This window comes from Opisthorchis viverrini (genome assembly GCF_000715545.1).
Source record: "Opisthorchis viverrini unplaced genomic scaffold opera_v5_297, whole genome shotgun sequence".
NCBI lineage: Eukaryota > Metazoa > Platyhelminthes > Trematoda > Opisthorchiida > Opisthorchiidae > Opisthorchis > Opisthorchis viverrini.
In genome coordinates this window covers 321,024-339,251 of record NW_008751954.1, presented here as the reverse complement: position 1 = coordinate 339,251, position 18,228 = coordinate 321,024, and the positions used below count along the sequence as shown (strand labels likewise).

The 18,228-nt window shown below is 43.3% G+C and overlaps 1 protein-coding gene across 1 annotated transcript in view; it reads right to left on the bottom strand.

Moving 5' to 3' along the window:
* Window positions 1-15,715: 15,715 nt before the first annotated feature.
* T265_09682 (hypothetical protein) overlaps window positions 15,716-18,228 on the bottom strand; it is a gene marked incomplete at both ends in the record, with an annotated part of 84,391 nt that continues 81,878 nt past the window's right edge. Inside the window, one exon of the mRNA XM_009175837.1 lies at window positions 15,716-17,963. Coding sequence (XP_009174101.1) covers window positions 17,789-17,963 — 175 coding nt within the window. The remainder of the gene's footprint in view (window positions 17,964-18,228) is intronic.

Genomic DNA, 18,228 nt, shown 5'->3' with positions numbered 1-18,228 from the left:
CATCATCTACTAGCAACTTCTTGAAAGACCGCACTTTCAGCACGCGATATTTTTGTGTCACTGCGCACATGGCGTCCAACACCAGTAACTCTCTTCTTATTTCAGTTCATTTTGTCGAATCCTGTGGGAAACCAGAAAGCTGGAGTCTACATTTTTCGCCCCATGTTAGCTTGGTTTCTTTCACTAATCAAAAGTACAGGTTGCAAAGAGGTGAAGAAAAAGACCAACAAAAGGAACACTACAGCGGTTCATTGGGTGTCAGAATATATTGGCTCAAAACTGTCTTGAGTGGCAGTCACCAAATGCTTCAGGTCGAATTCCTGCGTCACATATATGGCGCACATCCAAACTCAGGCGCGAGCACGCTAAGCAAATCAAACTGAGGCTGTAGATTTCGGCCCCACATCTAAAATACAGGAGTTCTCAGTGTACAAGGAACATCAAGATGAAAAATCACCGTACTCGAGGATCTTGCATTCACTTCCCCTATCAGGGAGCCGGAGTTTTCTTCGGTACTCCATCGACACGTAAATCAGCCTACCAGATGAGTTAAAACTCAAGACGATGTAGGTAAAGGAGAATAAATTTTCCAACCATGCAAATGTGGTGTTCAACTATCAGTTACCGAAAAACGGCACCTGTATATACGAAAATCATACCAAAACACAGTAGCGCACAACTTTTTCCTCAGCTGCTGGAATTTTTGCCCACTAGGGTTGCATCTTCTGCATTTTGGAAACCTAATTGTGTTGACGGAAATACGCTAAGTATTCCCCTCCTTCGGCGATAAGAGGTGTAAACCTGCTTCTGTGGTCCATTCAAGTAATGCAAAAATCATTGCCCTAGGTCCCGACCAAATCGGAAATCGGCTGGGCTGTTATACTGCACGATATGTTTGCTATATTTATCTGGAAGAACAGCTTAAGTAAACGGACCTCGGAGGTATCTGAAAACCTAATCCTGTCTAGCCCCTACTCCGCATCATATGGGAAATTCGTTGACTATCCATTTTTATCTTAGGAACAGGATCAGTTAAACCACCCGGCTAATTGTTTCGGTCATAATGTCAGGAAATGGTGTGCTTTTGTGGCAAAACTGACTTACTACTCACAAGACACGTTGATCAGTAGTGCTAATGCTAAGCTGAAGGACTGAAGGACAGCACACACGTACATCTACTTCATTCCCATTCACACCAATCTCGTTTGAACGGTCGTCCTCCTGTCCAGACATAATTATTCTGATGAATCCACATCAAAGGGGAGGGCTGACCTCGAGTTTCGCCCTTATTAGAGCTCATCAGCAGTGCATACCCAATGACCGTGCCGAGATTTGAACCCTGGAAATCTGACATGCGAAGCGAGCGTGTTAACACTACTCCACCAACGCACGTTGGAGAACGACCGTTCAAAGGAGAGTGGTGTGAATGTGAACAAAATATATATCCCATAAAAGCCCACAAATGACATCCACTTTACTCGGGAAATCCACACCACGCACACTCAGTTTTCGCTTCGTACGGTGGTCACTTCACACCTCGGTTCTACCTAAACCAATCTCCCAGTAAACAGCTCCTCTGCACGACGAGCATGTGAGCGGCATTCAGCAGCAGTGATGCAAAGCAGTTCTACCAATACGATGTAAACCAATCTCCCAGTAAACAGTTCCTCTGCGCGACGAGCATGTGAGCGGCATTCAGCAGAAGTGATGCAAAGCAGTTCTACCAATACGATTGTACGGCCACGTCCGACTGACTTTTTTTACTTACATGCATGTTCTACACTCTGAAGGGTCCGATTCTGAATATCATCCACGTGGTTCATTTCACTTGAGACGGCCGACGAATAGTGGGTAAGGCTGGTACGACTGGCATTACCGCCATCGGCTTTATAACTCCGGAAGTTGCAGTTCAATTGGTACAGTCAGGTAACATTTTCCGAATTACGAATAAGAGACGAAAACTCCTGATTCCATTCCAGCTGGCACTCAATGAACAATTGGTGAGGCATGTGTAAAGCTGTATTATTGCATAGTAAAAAAACAGCCACGGGTCGTGATCAATAAATGGGGGAACTAAAACCAGGATACTTTAACTAATATTGCGGGGCAGTTGCGCCACCCAGTATCAGGAAGGTCATATTCCTGAATGCAATCTCAGAACGCCCGGAACCTACTGCTCCACCAAAAACTCAAAAGGAAAGCCGGCAAGAATCCAGCTCAGTCAATCATTCAATCAATTCAACAAAACCTGATGAGTGTTCTTGCACGCCACAGAAGCACGACCGAATGTGATCAGCGCTCAGGTTTTTCACAGAGGCACGATCGGTGTTGACGGGTGTTGCTAACGCCAATCAGACAGCCTGGATCAATGTCAGAAAGTGCCCTTTAAATAGCGTGGGGCCGTCGTAACTTTAGCTCCCGCACTCGTTTGTTCGGAATATAGCGGTTGTGTTCCCTTCTGTGAGTCATTTTTCTCCGGCATTAGGCAGTGGAGCGGGTCAGCAACAGATACCACAGATTGACGAATCAGCAGATATAACACCCAGTAAACAAATATCTAAAGAACTTTCGAAAATGTCCAGCGTTGGGTTAGGATGGATGGGTAACTCATCTGCTGTTGAGACTATTTGGGCTAAACCGGCTTATTGAATAAAATATACAGCTGCTGTACCTTTGCATTGTGCTATCTATACCTAACGTCATGGGAATAACCAATGAATTGTGATTGAAGCAGCCCTGTGAGGAACTTTTGCACATTAAATTAATTTGCGAGAAAGGATTCTTCACATTTACTTAGAACATTGCTTGAGGTCTCGAAAACGAAAAAATCACATATTCATATGCTAAGGTTTCAGTTTATTTTTAAAGTTTTTAACATAAATTACCTGCTCTACTAATAAAAGGCAAGGAGTGAACTTGGGAACGAAAATTTTAAGAAATGAATCAACCTCGCTTTACAGCGTACGTAGAATGTCGAATCTTGTTCGAAAAAGCTAGGCGCTGGTCTGTAATTAATCATTTTTGCATTCAAGGCTCTTTGTATTGTTTGAAGACAGATTGATTTAATGATTTTTTCTGGGAATGTTTGCGTAGATGGCTCTCATATTTTAATTCTGTCTATGAAAATGTTTTCAGTCCTCTGAAATAATGAGAAAACTCATGGAAAAACTCGGAGATGCAGAAGAGACCTTGCTTATATTATTTGAATTTGCATAAATATAGCTGTGTCCAAACTGAGAGGTAAAGTCCTTCTGCATACATCGACCATGTGCTCACAATCTTTGATTTCAACTTGAATAAAGCCGACAGTTCCAAAATTGTTCCAGTGTTGCTATGGTATCTTCATATGAGCTTAGTCGGACGTCAGTTGTTTCCTCACGTTGTGCCTTCCTAAAGCCTAACGCGAAGGCCCGCAAGGCTTGTTGAACAGTGTCGGAATATTTTCTCGAACGAGACTGGTGGCAAGATTGCCGAAAACGCTTCTACAGCCCACGATCAGTTTCAGCATTCTCGGGGGTCGTTAGACAGGTGCAGCCCCTGGGTGACTGATAGCCTCTATACGGATGCTTTATCGTGTATTTGAGGCTGTGTGCTGAATTCCTAGAAGCCATTGTACAGGGGTTTCTCCATCGATGTTCATTTGACCAACCACTAGGGTCACTCTAACCCACGACCTTCGGGTCAGTGGCTAAAATCTAAACCATTTGACCAAGTTACTAACCAACACTTGAAGACGACATGGTGCGACCATCCTTCAACCATGTGACTCACGTCACTTGTTTCAATGTTGACTAGCTCCTTGAGTGAAGACTACTCAGAGAGAAGGTCATGAGGTTAACTTGGTTCCCCGTGATGCTATCAAAACGCAAGAATTACGTTCAGATTGAACAACGTGAACCGAGTCATCAGTGGGTGAGCTGACCGCCACACGAACAAGCCATTCGTGGTTAAGTGCTCTAGTGCTCAGTTGCGACTCATTAATTCCCAACAAGGACGAAACAGCCGTGCGGTGCTTCTAAACCTGGCTAAATTGTCTAACTTTGGTAGCGAGACGTGGTGACTGTTGTGTTGTTTAGGTCGGTTATTCCGATTGCAGTGACTCGGTGAGCCGAGATAATCAAGATAGTTTGTTACTATGAATAAAAGAGGTCGCTTACAAACCCAAGTTAAAGGCGATCTCGCCACAAACAATTCCTGTGCACAAGATAGTCCTATTCAGGCCTATTGAAAGTGTCGCCTCCAAACTCCCAGATGAGTTTTGAACAGGATTTATATAAATTTTTTATGCTGTAACACCCTTCCGATGCCTAGCTGCCATGCTCCCCGAAGGAATCACGATGGCTGGGATACTGCCAAGTTGCCCAAGCTTAGACAGCAGAAGTCGAGAGGCAGGGGCCGGGCTCGAACCATGAACGTTTTGGTCAGTAAATTCGCCCTCTGACCACTTGAGCCATCTCGCCCCAATTTTTTATGAGAACGCTGAGACAGGCTTATGTTATATGCGGCCGCTATTCTAGGAAGTGGTAGGATTTAAAGATGATCCATTTGCAAAACTAACGATGGTCGCGCTGGAACTCTCGCTGATTTCGCACTTGTGTTCGGCACGCTGCACAGCCCAAACAAGATTGGTGGTTTGTCAGCTATATAAGACTGACCTTTGAAGAGGTATATGAAACGTTTTCTCATAGTTTTTTGAAGAATACATGCGGTAACTATCTAGAACAAGTTAAAGTAAGCGTAGAAATTTGGAGTAATTAAGCCGCCCAGAAAGACTGGTTTATGGAAGTTTATTTGGATATCCACAATGTCGGTCTTTCTAACTGGTTTTATGTACTTTCTACTAAAGTTGAAAAAAATACCTTCATGCATCCTGGAGATTCCGTAGAAACTGACACGATATCCTATTCATTGCTTCATACTGTTAAGAAAATGCTACATAGCTGCATCATTTCTGGCCGGTTGTAGGAAGTTAGAACCATTCATTCAAACACAGTATCGCATAAATCCGATGTCCAGGAATGCGGTCAAACTGGATTGGAATAGGTGTGAATGGTTAGATGTTTCCGGTCCCTCTGATTGTGGATACACCTTGGAAGCTAGAAGCTGGGTTTTGATAAAGAAGATGAAGTGTTAAAAAGCAGTCGAGTGCATATCAAATAAATCTGCGTGAGTATCTATCGTTGTACATAACAAATACGAATTTATATTACGCAATGCACTGCGTTTCAAATAAAAGCCGTTCCTAGTCCGCCAGATACAGCTAGAGTAAAACCTAGTCCGCCAGGTACAGCTAGAGTTTGCTCGTTTGTTCAACCTGTCTCGTTTGTTCGACAGTTACGGTTCTGTCGAGATCAATATCCGACCTCTGTCGATACCATCCAAGGGAGGCTGCATATACTGATGAGCGCGCAGAGTTGACGAATAATCTACAGAAGTGTTACATGTAAGCATATGTTTCCAGTCTGTGGTAAGATGTTTCACCCGCTTGTTGTGTGGACATAGATCAGCATACACAGGAGGGAAACACAGGCATCCTTATCAGTTGTATGCGATGCATGTGGAAACAAGAACTGAAGTCTTAAGTAGTGTGATAAGTAGCGTAGATAAATAGAACCCCATCATCTGATAAATGGAGAGATGAAATGACATTAAATGCGCAGAGAAAACAATCTCACCGTGTGTTCCTAAGATGTACGTCCGCCCGAAACGCCCGCACACCTTACCAGGATCCCGTCAGCGGGTTTTCAGAAGTAGGTTAAGCACATCCGTCTTTTGCATTCTTTCACATGAAGGGAATAAAGTGCTTTTAAGACGGGGCTTTAAATCATGGCATGCACTCCCGCTTTTTGATGAAGCTACTTCATATAGGACGACAGTGATGGCTTGCACGTGTATCAATTAGTACCGTTTTTTATTGATGCGGTTTCCCACACTTTCACAACTTTCGTTTCTTTATTTACCAGGTATTTGGTGGAGTTAAAGAGAAACGATAAAGTTATCATCCTCGCTATCCAATGAGACCACATTGCTGAGAAAATGAACACTCCCTAAATGCCGTATGCGGGATCTCCTTGAAAGTTTGCTTCAACCACAGATATGAACTGAACGGGATAAGAGTCCATTGAAGACAAGTGCTCCGTACTGATAACGAGGAAGGAATGTGACAAAAAAATGTCAGGGCACGCTTGAACGAACTCCCATGTTTCTGACCCCTCCAATCTATTCGCGTATCCTCCGAAGTGATAGTTATATTTACCTGAGAGAGACCGGTCACCAGAAGAGACCCACTTCAGTCGTTCGATGGATCTGACTTATGTATACCATTGATATTGATGCTGAGAACCAAAAAACTATTGTGAAGCACTCGTTACGACTCATCTGCAACACTGAGCCATCACACCGTGATTGTCAATAAACGCATCTCCTGTTAGCAACCCTTGTTTCTCGAGTGATTGCACAAAACCTTTAGCAAAGTGATGAGAGGGTCACTTTCCAAGACACAGCTCATCATAGACGATCCTGGTCAGTACTCTGTGTCGACCAAGGGCTGTGTTTGAGTTTCCTTATTTCACATCCCTCGTCTTAACTTCATCTGTTAGTCTGAGAGGCGCAAGTTGTTTTCTGATGAACATTGTCATGAAACTTTCTTCCTGTGTAGAGGCTACGGAATCGAATCAAAGAAAATATGATTCACAGTAGAATTTTGTTTCGCAGTTGTATTTATGAATCCAATCCCTAAAATGCATGCTTTATGGATAACCATTTGTGAAAAAGTAGAATTAAATTGCTTTTCACGATTTTTAAGCTCTATGGGTATGCATTTTGTCAGTATTCGACAAAAACCGAAAAAAATATGTAGACACTTCCCACACTCAGTCCCACTGGCTGTTCTGAAAAATTGAATGGAACCGCAATGAATGTAGGTTGTGCTACGTCCCAAGAACCGTGAATAATGGCGCAAAGTAAAATATTTGTTCGTCACTGACTGTTTGCATATATCAGGTTCATTCGATAGTTACAAAAACCGAGCCTGTGTATCCTGGTGTAACTGACCTCAAGGAGTTCCCATTCCCACAGGCGCTTCAAAAGGGATAAAATCGAAGTACGTGATGCTGAGAGGTGCTAATTGGTTGCACACAAAACCAGCAATGTCACCTCACTTTGTGTGCTTGAGGTCAGCTTGTTCGGAACAAAACCTTGACGGTGATAATTAGTGGTTCAGTTGGGTTGTGGACACATCCCCCCCAGGTCACTCACCCACCAGAGGAAATGCTTTCTCGTTTAGGTGATTATTTCACCGCCTGAATAGCTTTGATTTAACAGACAGAATAGCAGTACCATCACCTTCGAAACCTAATCACAGAAATATATTAAGAATTCTCTTGCTTGAACCTCTTAGGAAAATTTCCTAGAAAATCTCTTGTTGAATCTATTTGGAAATCTATTCCATTTGGTCGGGCGTATGTCGCATTCTGATGTTAAAAAAAGTCAGTGTTGAGACACACTTCTACGTTTGTTGTTGATCAGTACAACTTTTGGGATTCATCGATCAATACGCAGAGAGTTCTTCAACTGGCCCAATTCAAGGAGCTCCTGAACTCTAGTGATACTTACATTATTGAGGAATTAATTCATAAACTAACTTACTGTTATCCTGGATACCACGTAGCCTTTACCGGATTTGATACATCTAAATGCTTATTTATCACATTTAACTATCTTTAAATTGCAGAGAAAATAAATTGGTCCTCAGGTGGAAACAATATCTGGGAGACCCAAAATGGATCTTTTTCAGATATGCCCCGCCACTAATGTAAAAAATACTTGTGCAAAAAGTTAGGCCCCGCCACTTCTCGCCAGCCCCCACACGCAGACAACCTTGACCTATTTTGATGAAAACAATTCCTTATACACATCTGGGCTCATTTTGTGAAAAAATTTTCTCCGTTCGGACGTAAAATCTTAAATGAACTTTCTGACGCTTTCAACTCTCGCTCATGACAAGGAGACGGCAATAAGTTTTTTGCAAACCTACGGAGTGATTCATCAGCAACGTTTATGTAACAATGGCCACCAAATGACACTTTCAACTGTTTCTGACAGGTGGAGTTGTAATACCCGACAGTATCGGCAAGAAATCGGTCTTCTAAAGTGATATTGGCTGCAGAGGTATAGGAGGGAGTTTAGGACAGTAATTCTATTCATTTATTGCTGGTCCAAAATATGGCAAAAATCAAATTCTGCTCAAAAAATTATCTATTAGCCACACAGCCGCTGTTGACTGGAAGAACTTTCTTCGCGAAGTTCGCACTTGGCGGCTGCAGACACCAACAGTTATCGGCGGCCCAGGTCTGCACGTCGAGATCGATAAAACGCTAATATTTCGCTGGAAAAACCACGTAGGGCGAGTCATTCCCACCAGTGGATTTTCCGAGAGATCTGCGGGGAAACTAAAGAGGTTTTCATGTATGCAGTGCCAGATAGAACTGCGGCCACTTTGATGGACACAATCCAGGCCTACATCGCTCCCGACTCAATCCTAATCTCCGATACGAAGGCATCATACCAAAGAATTGAAACGATGATTGACATGAATTATAGTCATGAAACGGTTAATCATGGCGAAAACTTTGTGGATCCACCCACTGGAGCTCACACACAAACCATCGAATCTCTGTGGCACGTCTCAAGATGCAGAGGCAAAGGTACCGAAAAACGGACCTTTTCATGCAAGTTATTAATGACACGTCCCAATTTCACCCTGTTCAATAAAAAACTAAAAGTGCATATTTTATGTTATCTTCTTTCTAGTCTTCTTTGGTTGGCGGGGGTTCATTTTTTTGACGGGGCTTATCAGGAGAAGATCGCCCAAAATCGCTTCAAGACAAGAGGTCTAGTGTTTTTTGGATATCTTTGTGGCACTGCAGTGCAGTCCAATAGATAGTGTGTAAAACGTCTTTGCTAACTCCACAGCGAAATACACATGTTTGTACCGGAGATAAAAATGGAATGAATTTCCGTGCAAGCATTTTCAGTGAATTTTTTGAACCAATGACCGATCCTGCTAACCGAAGCAATGGAGAACACTCAGAGAATCTTATCTATCTGAACTTCGGACATTGATGACAGTGTGTTTTCCTGATCCAAACTGGGCTTTGCAACTCAGCTGCTGTACTGCAATTGTAGGATGTCCTCGATATTTTCAGCACGATATATGAGATTTTGAAAGATATTCACATCCATTAACGCCTCCATTAGATCAACACTAATGCTGGTCAATCCAAGTTCACACTCGATAAATCATGAATCTAAACGTAATTGTCAAACTCGTCAACTACAGGCATGAACGATATACACGGTTTTCACACATTGCACATCAGGAAGATCCTGATTACGGGAAGAAGGAGCATTTCAGAAAACTTGTCATCAGTGGATGCCACACACAGCAAACGAATCAGCCATCAATTTGTGCATCGTACGAGTCAAACACCCGGGTGACTGTCAAAACATTTCCCACCTTTGTTTATCTGAAAGGGGATCGGACACCATGAAGTTGTACTCCACCACTGATTAGCACGGATATTCGAACTGCCCAGATCTGTGAACCTGAGATTGATATGACGGTTTTGATTGGATCGTGTGATCGCAAAAATGAAATAATTCATCAAATGCCAATTAAAATTTGAGTGGAGATTGAATTAAAGATATGGTTGATCCAATCTCCTCAGTCCTATCCCGCCATTACTGAGTTCAAAAGTGGATTATCACTGAAGCAACAACATCAAATCATATTAAGGTTGAGTAGTATAGGAAATGAAATCAGTCTACGATGTGAGCCTGAGATGCTGATGAACTCTAAGTTGTAAATGTATACCCTTTTCCTCGTCAGCGCAAATCACCAACAAATCGCCAGGGTGATTGTAACTCGCCAACTTCTGGTTGACAACTGTGTTCTACCCTTTAGCTATGGGCGGTAGCAGTGCGATTACCGCACAATCAGAATAGAGCACCAGCCATCTTTCAGTCACCCGTTTCTTGTCATGTGATCCGGCGGTGACTAGCTCCTCGAGTAAACATTTCCAAAATCAAAGATCCAGACGATTTTTGTGATGCTTTTTCTAGAAGGGTTCCACAAATGAGATTTCGAGGAGCTTTTGAAGTTCAAAGTGGAATTTTACCCGTTTCATGCTGAAAAGCCGAGAGGCAGTGTATACATGTTTTGCTCTTGTTAGATATGATCAACAGTGCGCACGTAACAAAGCTCCACGCTGTTTTCAAATGAGGATCTTTGTGATCCCTACTGCTCACAAAGGACCAGTAATAAAATCAGTCAAAAGGCGAATACAAGGAGCCGATAAATGCACTTGATCTGCACGGGTGGAACTGGTCACTAATTTCAAAACCCTCTGATACCATCATTCATACTAACTTCGTCCCTATACAATACAGTCAAGTTGATCTGTTAGTTTCTGTGATTCAATGGGGTCAATCTGCGTGCTTTCAAAGTCTCATTGGGAAATGCTGCCTTGGTAACAGTGGATCGGATTGCCATTTTGATCTTCAACTAAGTATCAGTAGGAGCGCGTTCCGAGCTTTGCCTATTTTTCAGTCTATTTTTGAAAGAAACCACACTCCAAATTGTGGCACCGGTCAACACGTATTGATTCGACAGCAAAAATTACATTGGTCAAGAACCTGATTGCGTCTTTGTCCAGAGGGTGGGGCTAACTCACCTCAATGAACAGAATGGTGATTAGGAATAGCAAATTCCGATGCACTGGAGGTGTTTGGAAGAATGTGGCATTATGCTCCAACAGTATGGTAAAAGTTGGGGTCGACTCTGTATTTTCCCCAACATTTGGCTAAAATGGTCGACCAAGTTCCATCAGCTGTTAGGCCAGCTGCCTACAAGTGGGGACTTAAAGTGAAGATAACAGCGATAAATGTGACTTCTTCAAGTGAGCGAAAAAAGTATGATTAGGAATAAATATATAAATAATATATATCGTTGACGATGAATATAATCCACGACCATACGGGTGCACATCTCAAAAAGCTCATGGAATTTTCACAATCGGTAAATGAACTCAAACAAAAACAGACCTGATGTCTTGTTCCTACCAACTGTTTTGAGAACCCTCTGTCTTGATGATTAAAGAATCATTCGTGTTCTTACACTTTGACTATCCAAACATCCATTCAAAGCACAAGGAGGTATAGAGGTTTGCCAGCGAAAATTTCAGAATCCATGAGCAAAAACAATCTCGACTGGAAGACGGTACGGCGTAGTGCGATGATCCTGACGCGACACATTACTACTTTTGGGGACATTGATGTCAAGTCACTCAAAGTACATTGTCGCAGAACTGTGTTTGTTTTCAGTTTGGTCGCCGGGCACAGCGAACAAATGGAGGAAGTCGATGGAATTCGTGTATCCCGCGCTTTGTCTTTTTGTCGCTCAGTTGTAGTTTGAATCCTATAGAAAGTATAAAGTTGAGTGGGATGTAAATATTAGTTTACCCGCCTTACTCAAGTAGTGAGACTGCTTAATCCGACAGAACCTACACACTCTCTCATTTCTCACCTGTTATCTTAGAAGTAGGAAGCTGAAAAACAACACCTGCTCGAAAGCGCAAGCGATAGAGGGAGAGAGAGGGAATTTTGCCTTGAAACTTTCAGCGGGCAACTCTATAGAGTTGGAACTTTTCCAGACCCAATATTTAGATTATCCTGAAGCTGGACTACTGGCAAATTGAACTTTGCCACTCGCCTCAATGTCACAAGCAGCCAGAAGCTGTGTTTACGTCCCTGGTGCATTTTCCAGTTTCCAGAATCTCTGAGAATATTGAACGTATGGTGAAATCTAATTACGAATCAGATTTTACAGCGAGATTGGTCAGTTCTGTAAGGACAACCGGTTTTCTCCCGATCGCGATTCAACGAATGAACGCAGCACGGCAGTGATATATATGCTGGGAACACAGTTAACTGTGAATAGCTGGTTTATTGTACGCATCACAGATTCAATAATTGTCAGGAAATCAAATCGCAGTTTGAATCATAGTATTATTCCAAGCTTCAGAATGGCACCCACCATTTCAACTCATACCACTGAAAATTTCCATCGACATTTCGCTGGTAGGTCCGCGCTTACTACACTATGCTTACAGTAACAAGATATAATGAAACAGACATGAGAGCACATGAATCCGACATTGAAAAACCGTAGTACGAAGATCACAGAGGTGTGTTGCTAGTGTCGTTTACTGATTGCTATCCTTATGGATAAACATAAGGAGGATTGGTGAAGGCGTAATTCGCTGCTTGGACAGGCCCTACTCACCAAGTGCCTGCTGACTAAAAGAACATCCCACCAAGACAGAATTTGATCACCATTTGGAGCCATCTCGTTTCAAAACCACCGCCACAGTTGTCACGTGCATGAATGATGTAATCAGAGCGGCCATCGATTTGGCTTCTGATCCGGCAGGATATTTCAAAAAATCACCTACCAATGAAATTCAGAAGTTCATACAGATATCACGTGCGCCATACTAATATAACTGACCCGTCTGTATGGAAGTTCTTTCGATCACTGTTGTTGCATGGCACCACATGTTATACCATTCGACAGAAATGAGATATTGAATACGGAGGCACTTCGATCCCACTATATTCCGTCTTTTTCCCTACTTCATAGTTAATGGCACCTTATAAGGTTTTTGACGCATCTTCGTGAACCCACAGATAGTATGGGTGTTCTCTTGGATTCGAGACAGTGAACTGGACACCTTCTCAGCTTTCCGAACGAACGAACCTTCAACAGTGAGCAATCACTTCAACCCTGACACGTAGTTCCGAATCCATTGCATACTCATCGTCATACCTCGTTTGACCAGAACAAGGCAATGCTCGACGCCTAATTCCCCCAGCTGGTTTCAGTTATCTTGCAGTGTCGCATTGGCCAGTTCATAGAACTGACATTCACCCGACTTACAATATTCCATCACAGATTAGGCACGAAAGGACGAAAGTCTACGATGCAAAAAAAGTGATTTGGTGAGTTAGCAAGGATGTTACTTATCGGTAGACTTTTGTACTCTCAACTCTTAAGTTGCATCGATTTATTGTAGACTTCACAACTTGATTGCATAGGACCTGTTTGATAGGCCTTCTAAAGGTCACCTCAGTCGAAGCATCAATTGGTCATGCGCTGTTTTGTCCGTAATGGTTGCCCATCACGACGGATGGCATATTGAGCTATCACCTTAAGATACAAAATGAATGTGGGACTCATGGTGATAGAATAACATCCACCTCCCAACTCAACGAGTGATTCTTCCACCACGGCGTTTCATTCCATTGTAAGAGATTCAATCACTTTCTGATTATGGCAGGACTCAATGTTGCATTGTCGGCGACAGCCTGTGCTCCCGCTGCATGCTGAGTGCGCACTGACGCCTCCTCGACTGGGGACGAAACGTCTGCAAGCCAAACACCAAGCTCGGCGAACTGGTCAACCATCAATTCTTTCGGTGTATAGCTACGATGTCACTAAAAATAAATCCGAAGGTTGAAACAGTGTTAGTTTGCCCAGGAGCAGTCAAAATGCTGAAGTCGAGTTCCAACCATGGACATTAAAGGCAGCAAGGTCGCGCTATTGGTTACTAACTTTCACTTTGTTGGTCTTCTTCTACAGCTGACGCATCATTTATTGCCAATCAAACGCTGGATAGAAAATTTAAGACTGTTTACCTACGGTTCATCAACGCTTTCCGGAGCATCCACGAATTATGGCTTCCATAGCTTTAAACCGATAAAGACAGTAAACAGCCTGATCGATCTAGGTAGAGATCACATATAATTCGAGCGTGGACGACCTATGCTCAAACGCCGACTACCACCTCTTTTTCATGTTGTAGTAGTTAGGCGACATCCTCATCTCTGAATGACAGATTTGCTGCAAGTATTGCGTACGTGAATGAGACGCTTTACTTTCTATCCACTGTTCTCCTGTGACCCTTCCACATTCATCGCCTGCATTTACTTTTTATGTCTGCGACCATGCACGATAGTTATAACTCTAGGTGCTAAAGAATATAAATGATGGCTGATCAGGTGGATGCTCTCTCAATGGAGAATTCATTCTGCTTCCTAACCTGTTCGGAACTGCTGAGATAATTCTGTCCTCTCAACTCTGGTCAACATTACCATCACCCAGTCATTAGCTACCAATCTGTTGCTGTTCTCAGTATCCATCATTAGCAATATCCAGGTGTAAACCATCACTGTCCCCAAATAAACTTTCACTAGAACAGTTCGACGTCTAGATTTTAATGCTGAGAACTTAGTCAAGTGTTCACCCATTCCCTTTAAAGGACTCTTCGAGATAGATTAACACCTTACTGTTAGGCCGATAAACTGTCTCCGGTTGCGGTCGAATCCTCAAGACAATCTGGAGTGACATCGCAGTAATTGCTGACTTACTGGCCAAACTCCCGGGCCAACGACTTTCGGGGTATCTTAGTGAAATACTCTGTTTCATCAGTGTGAAGAACTCAGAAGTACTAAGCTTATGTTCAACTCTGGCGACATCGCACTGATTTGTAATCCTTGTGCCGGTGTTCAGCTACACTCGCCGCATGATCAAATTGCACAGTCCCATGTGGAGTCGACGAAAAGGGTAGGTGGTGGGAACGTCCCTATGAACCTACAGCAACGAACCCTTTGTCCGGTAAGGACTTGCTTTTCCCTTGTAAAAAGGAAAAACAAACTTAAAACTCAAACACATTCACCTTTTAAGCCCTGTACACAACTAGACACTGATGGATGTACTTCCAGTTCCAAAACTGGTGCTTGGCCACCACCCACTTCAGCTATCAACCACGTAGCAAGGGCAAGTTCGCCCAACGATGTCGTTCACCAAGTGACAGGAAAAGCGGACAGAACCATCAAGTCTTGGTTAGACCAGTTCAGGGGTGAAGCTCTGCAGCTACACAAAGATAGCAATAGCTTGGAATACAGGATCAACGTATTTTCCGCTATAGCGAATTCCAGCTCGGTTGGTGGCTTTTCTCCTCCGGGTGGTCGATCAACCTGCGCGAGATAATGCTGTAGTACATTGGACGCGAGGGCTACCAGGCTGATGCCATCATGGCTTTCGTAGGATGTTCTTGTATCATTTTAAAAAGACCTGAATCACCCACATTGTTTTCGCTTCAAATACTTTGCGGTAAATATACCATGGTTTTGCTCTATTCTTTGAGTGATATAAACCATCTAGGCCCGCTGTCTTGTTGAGATATATCGATGAAATCATCTGCCTGCTTGATGGTGGCACTGTGGCAAAGTCCAGTTTAGGTTCATTGCGATTTTCCATAGTTTGTGTTGAGAAGGACCAGCGTTCGCTGGATGTAGCAATCTTACGATACACCGATGCCATAAAACCCTGATGGAATACTGTCGAGAAAAGCAATAAATCTGGATTGGGTTCGAAACACCTATGTCCATTAGATGAGTCGTGCTTCGACTAACAAAGAACATCGAGTTCATCCGCGTATATCAAAATGTCAGAAGCTATTTTCGTTTCATTCGGTCTGAAGATAACCTTTATATTCTGACACACTACGTAACCTCAGTTGATCCGTGGGGGATTTGATGGAAAACCCTACGAGGAATCTGGATTGGATGAAGAAACAACGAACGTTTTTTTTTTTTGAGGAAAAAAGCTGTACTATCAGAATCCATACCAAGCTGCACCAGAGCGAACCCGTATCAGGTGCAGTGACGAAGACCGGCACAGAAAGGCGGAAAAGAAAGAGTGAAGGAGCGCAGAAATAGGTCTGTCCGGAGAATTTACAAACTCCGGTTTTGCGCAAACACCCGCGGAAAAAAAATGGGAGTAAAAAAAGAACAGGTGCGACAATATCAATCAGAGGGAAGAAGAGAAATGTGCATGAGAACACCAGTAAGTTGTCAGGCGAATGGATGCGCGTAATCAATCCTAAGAGAAAAGAAAAAACAAGCCACTTGGTCGAGGGCAAATAAAGGAACAGGAGGAACAGTCATGTCACAAAGTGACCCAACAGGAAAATCACGTCCCGAAAAAGGGTGGCAAAACAGGGTGCGAAATCAAGTCCGTTGATGGATCAATAGATCAAGAACATAAAATAGTGAAACAACAGTCCATCGCGAGACATTCAGCAAATCAAAATCTTAAAATTGTAGGAGGGCGAGAAAGAAACAAAAACGAAGTTGAACTCAATTCTTCCATAATTATGGTGCTGAGAAAAAGCTCGACGATAACGAATCCTCTGGGTAGATGAAGGGGGGTGAATGTTCCACATGCGCAACATGTTCGGGGAATGGATAAGCAGCTCTGAACGGAAAGACGACTGACTACAACTTGTTCAACAACGTTGGGAGGCTCGTAAGTCGGATGGATACCTTTTGGATACAGTTACAACATAGCTCGTGGTCCAATGCTCCAGCTTAGACGAGTGTAAAAAAACGCCCGACAAATAACAACTAACCAGAGGTTTATAGCAACTGGGGGGGTCAGGACCACAGGAGAGCGGATGAAGGAAGTTGGTTGACATAAACAATAATACAGATCAACTGAGCGACAGCTTGGGCGCATTGAAAGACACTTAATCGTTCCCCCGGTTGTGGGATTCACAACCACGATCAACCCATCCAATCAGGAGTCGGAACATCAAACCTAATTTGGACAAGCAGAGAAGGACAGGCGGTCGATCAGGACACAAATGACAGAGACAGTGAGAAGAGCGCATGAAGGTGACCATGTGATTGGCAGTTCACTTGACAGGAAAATCCTAGATCAGACAATAGCAACGAGTGGTGAAACGGTATCAGTTGAAGCGAGGGAATCACAGATTCACACATAAACGGAGACGGGTGTCACACACAAATGTCTCGAATAACGAAAATAGTTATCCAACAAACCATAAGGGGACTGATATAGTGAGAACAATATTACAGATGCTGAGTTGAGTGTGGAGTTGGTAGGCAAGGAGGGGTAAACAAACAAGAGATGTACACAAACACATAAACGCGGGAAGTGGAGCGCTCTGGTTCAGGAAAAAACACTAAATAGGTGGAGATCCAAACAGAGCATCGATCAAAGGATTTGGTAAAGGTCATGGTCGCGTGACGCAATAGTATCCCAGATTGCTTTGTTACAAATATCGTCCAACAGATGCACAGCAAGGGAGAGAGCAATGGAGCAAGTAAAAATGTAAAAAGGAATGATACGGAGTGAGTTTGGACAAAACTGTCCAGAGGTTCCGATTCACACACACACACACATACATACATACACACACACGTGCCCATCCGTCTGTAAAGGAAGAGATCATTGGGCGAAGATAAGAAGCAATTGTTGGGCACAAGGGATAAATAATACAGAGAACATGTGCGTGTGAACGCGCGCACTCTGATTCACTGAGTAGTTGGTTGACAAAATATCGAACCGTCACTTCTTGCTTGCCAACAGACAGCAAGTAAGTGGTTATTTTTGGTTGGCAATGTTAGGGATGACAACAGCAGTTGAGGTGAGGAAACAGTCAGTTCAAGCGTCACGGTAGTAGAGTGGGAACGATGTATATGGATTTGCGCTGACTAGATTAGTACCCAAGTCATCTTATTTGGAGCCTAAACAGGCAGCCGGTGTTCCGACCACAGACACATACACACAGTGGGAAGGATAAGTGAGCGCCCAAACTGGGGCCCAGCTATTGCGTGAGCGAGGAAGCAGTGGGCGTTTGAATTAAATCGGATAGTTGAAACTGGTAGACACGTTAGGATTCCCTGTGGCTAAACTGGCCGGTCCACTGCTCAGTGGCATGCAGGAGCGATGCACATGGACGTTCTGCCAACTTCGACCGTCACGCCTGGTCCAGATTCTAGTCTCCTCTGTTTGTTGTGTGTGAGGTATGCCGCACCTGTGCAGAGGCATGTGAGAGAAGGATATTAGTCGCGGTAACAAAATAACTGGACGACGACATACGGAAGAGGTTACAATAAAGATCGTAGCTTTCCAAATGTGCATATCGAAGCTTGTCTCAAAAAGAAATCTCGAATGACCATAGGATAGGAAGGTAGCATATTTCATAAACACGAAGGACCATGTTAGATCGACAAGAACACTTCAACAGGGAACACATCGTTCAATATAAGATGGGTAGTAACTACATGAACGAGCGAGCC